This window comes from Echinops telfairi, unplaced genomic scaffold (assembly GCF_000313985.2).
Source record: "Echinops telfairi isolate 266 unplaced genomic scaffold, ASM31398v2 ScPeMD7_7469;HRSCAF=8507_1, whole genome shotgun sequence".
NCBI lineage: Eukaryota > Metazoa > Chordata > Mammalia > Afrosoricida > Tenrecidae > Echinops > Echinops telfairi.
The window spans coordinates 70492833-70493870 of NW_022111373.1; the positions used below are offsets into that span (position 1 = coordinate 70492833).

General features: G+C 35.4%; 1 protein-coding gene across 1 annotated transcript in view; it reads right to left on the reverse strand.

Moving 5' to 3' along the window:
- ZFYVE16 (zinc finger FYVE-type containing 16) overlaps positions 1–1038 on the reverse strand; it is a 47694-nt gene that overhangs the window by 28596 nt on the left and 18060 nt on the right. The window contains exon 9 of the mRNA XM_013004899.3: positions 45–269. Coding sequence (XP_012860353.1) covers positions 45–269 — 225 coding nt within the window. The remainder of the gene's footprint in view (positions 1–44; positions 270–1038) is intronic.

Sequence of the window (1038 nt, forward strand, 5' to 3'; positions counted from 1 at the left end):
TATATTTGAACCTATGCAATCTAGCTTATCATGCTAAAGCTTACCTTTATATTCTGCACCCAATCTCAACATTAAACGCATGGGGAAAACCTTTGCCCAGGGAATCTCTAGTTTCTGGATAAGAATTCCACAAAGAAAAGGATTACTCGGTAACAGGAGATCATCAAGGTTCTGAAAAGTAGGTGTGATAAACAGGAATCCTCCATGATCTTTGCTACTGAGAAAACTCTCAGTAAAGGTAATATTGTCCATGTTTTCTACATATTTTCCTAGAAATAAATTAGTAAATATTTAAGGTATCATTTTTAAAAGTCTTTTCAGTTAGACTATCTTATCACAACATACATAAGGGCAATGCAGATTTGTTTTTTCTTTCTTCTTATTTCCACTCTTAAAGAAGCATCTATTGATCACTCTGTGTACAAAAATGAACTGTTCCTAGAGAACTTGGGATTGTGAACAAAAACAAAGTGTTTCCAGCCATAAGTACCTAACATTTTTCACCTTACTGCTTTGGATCAGGCAAATCAAAAAAATTATATCATCTCCTCAATAAAAGCAAAACAAAACATAGGCACACACACAATCAACAAGGCAAACATATTTACATTAAAAAAATCAAAATGTCAGTGTAAAGACTTTGATTACATAAAATGTTATCTTTAAGGAACTTGGAAATGATGATTAAGATCCTTTAAAGAAATCAGCAATCTCATCTCAAAATAAATCTTTAGAAAGTTATCATACCCCTTGCAGAGGGGTCTTGGGGAGGAGATGAGCCAGTCAGGGTGCGATGTAACAACGATGAAAAATACAACTTTTCTCTAGTTTCTAAATGTTTCCTCCCTGCTCCCACTACCATGACTCGAATTCGATCTGGCAAGTCTGGCTAGACCAGAGGATGTACACTGGTACAGCTTATACCACAGAACCACCAGAAATACTTCTAAAGACACCTGGATATCAATGTTTCTATCCAAAATTCAGAACACAAAGAATTCTGGACATAGCTTTCATTCACCATCAGTCCACAGCAAG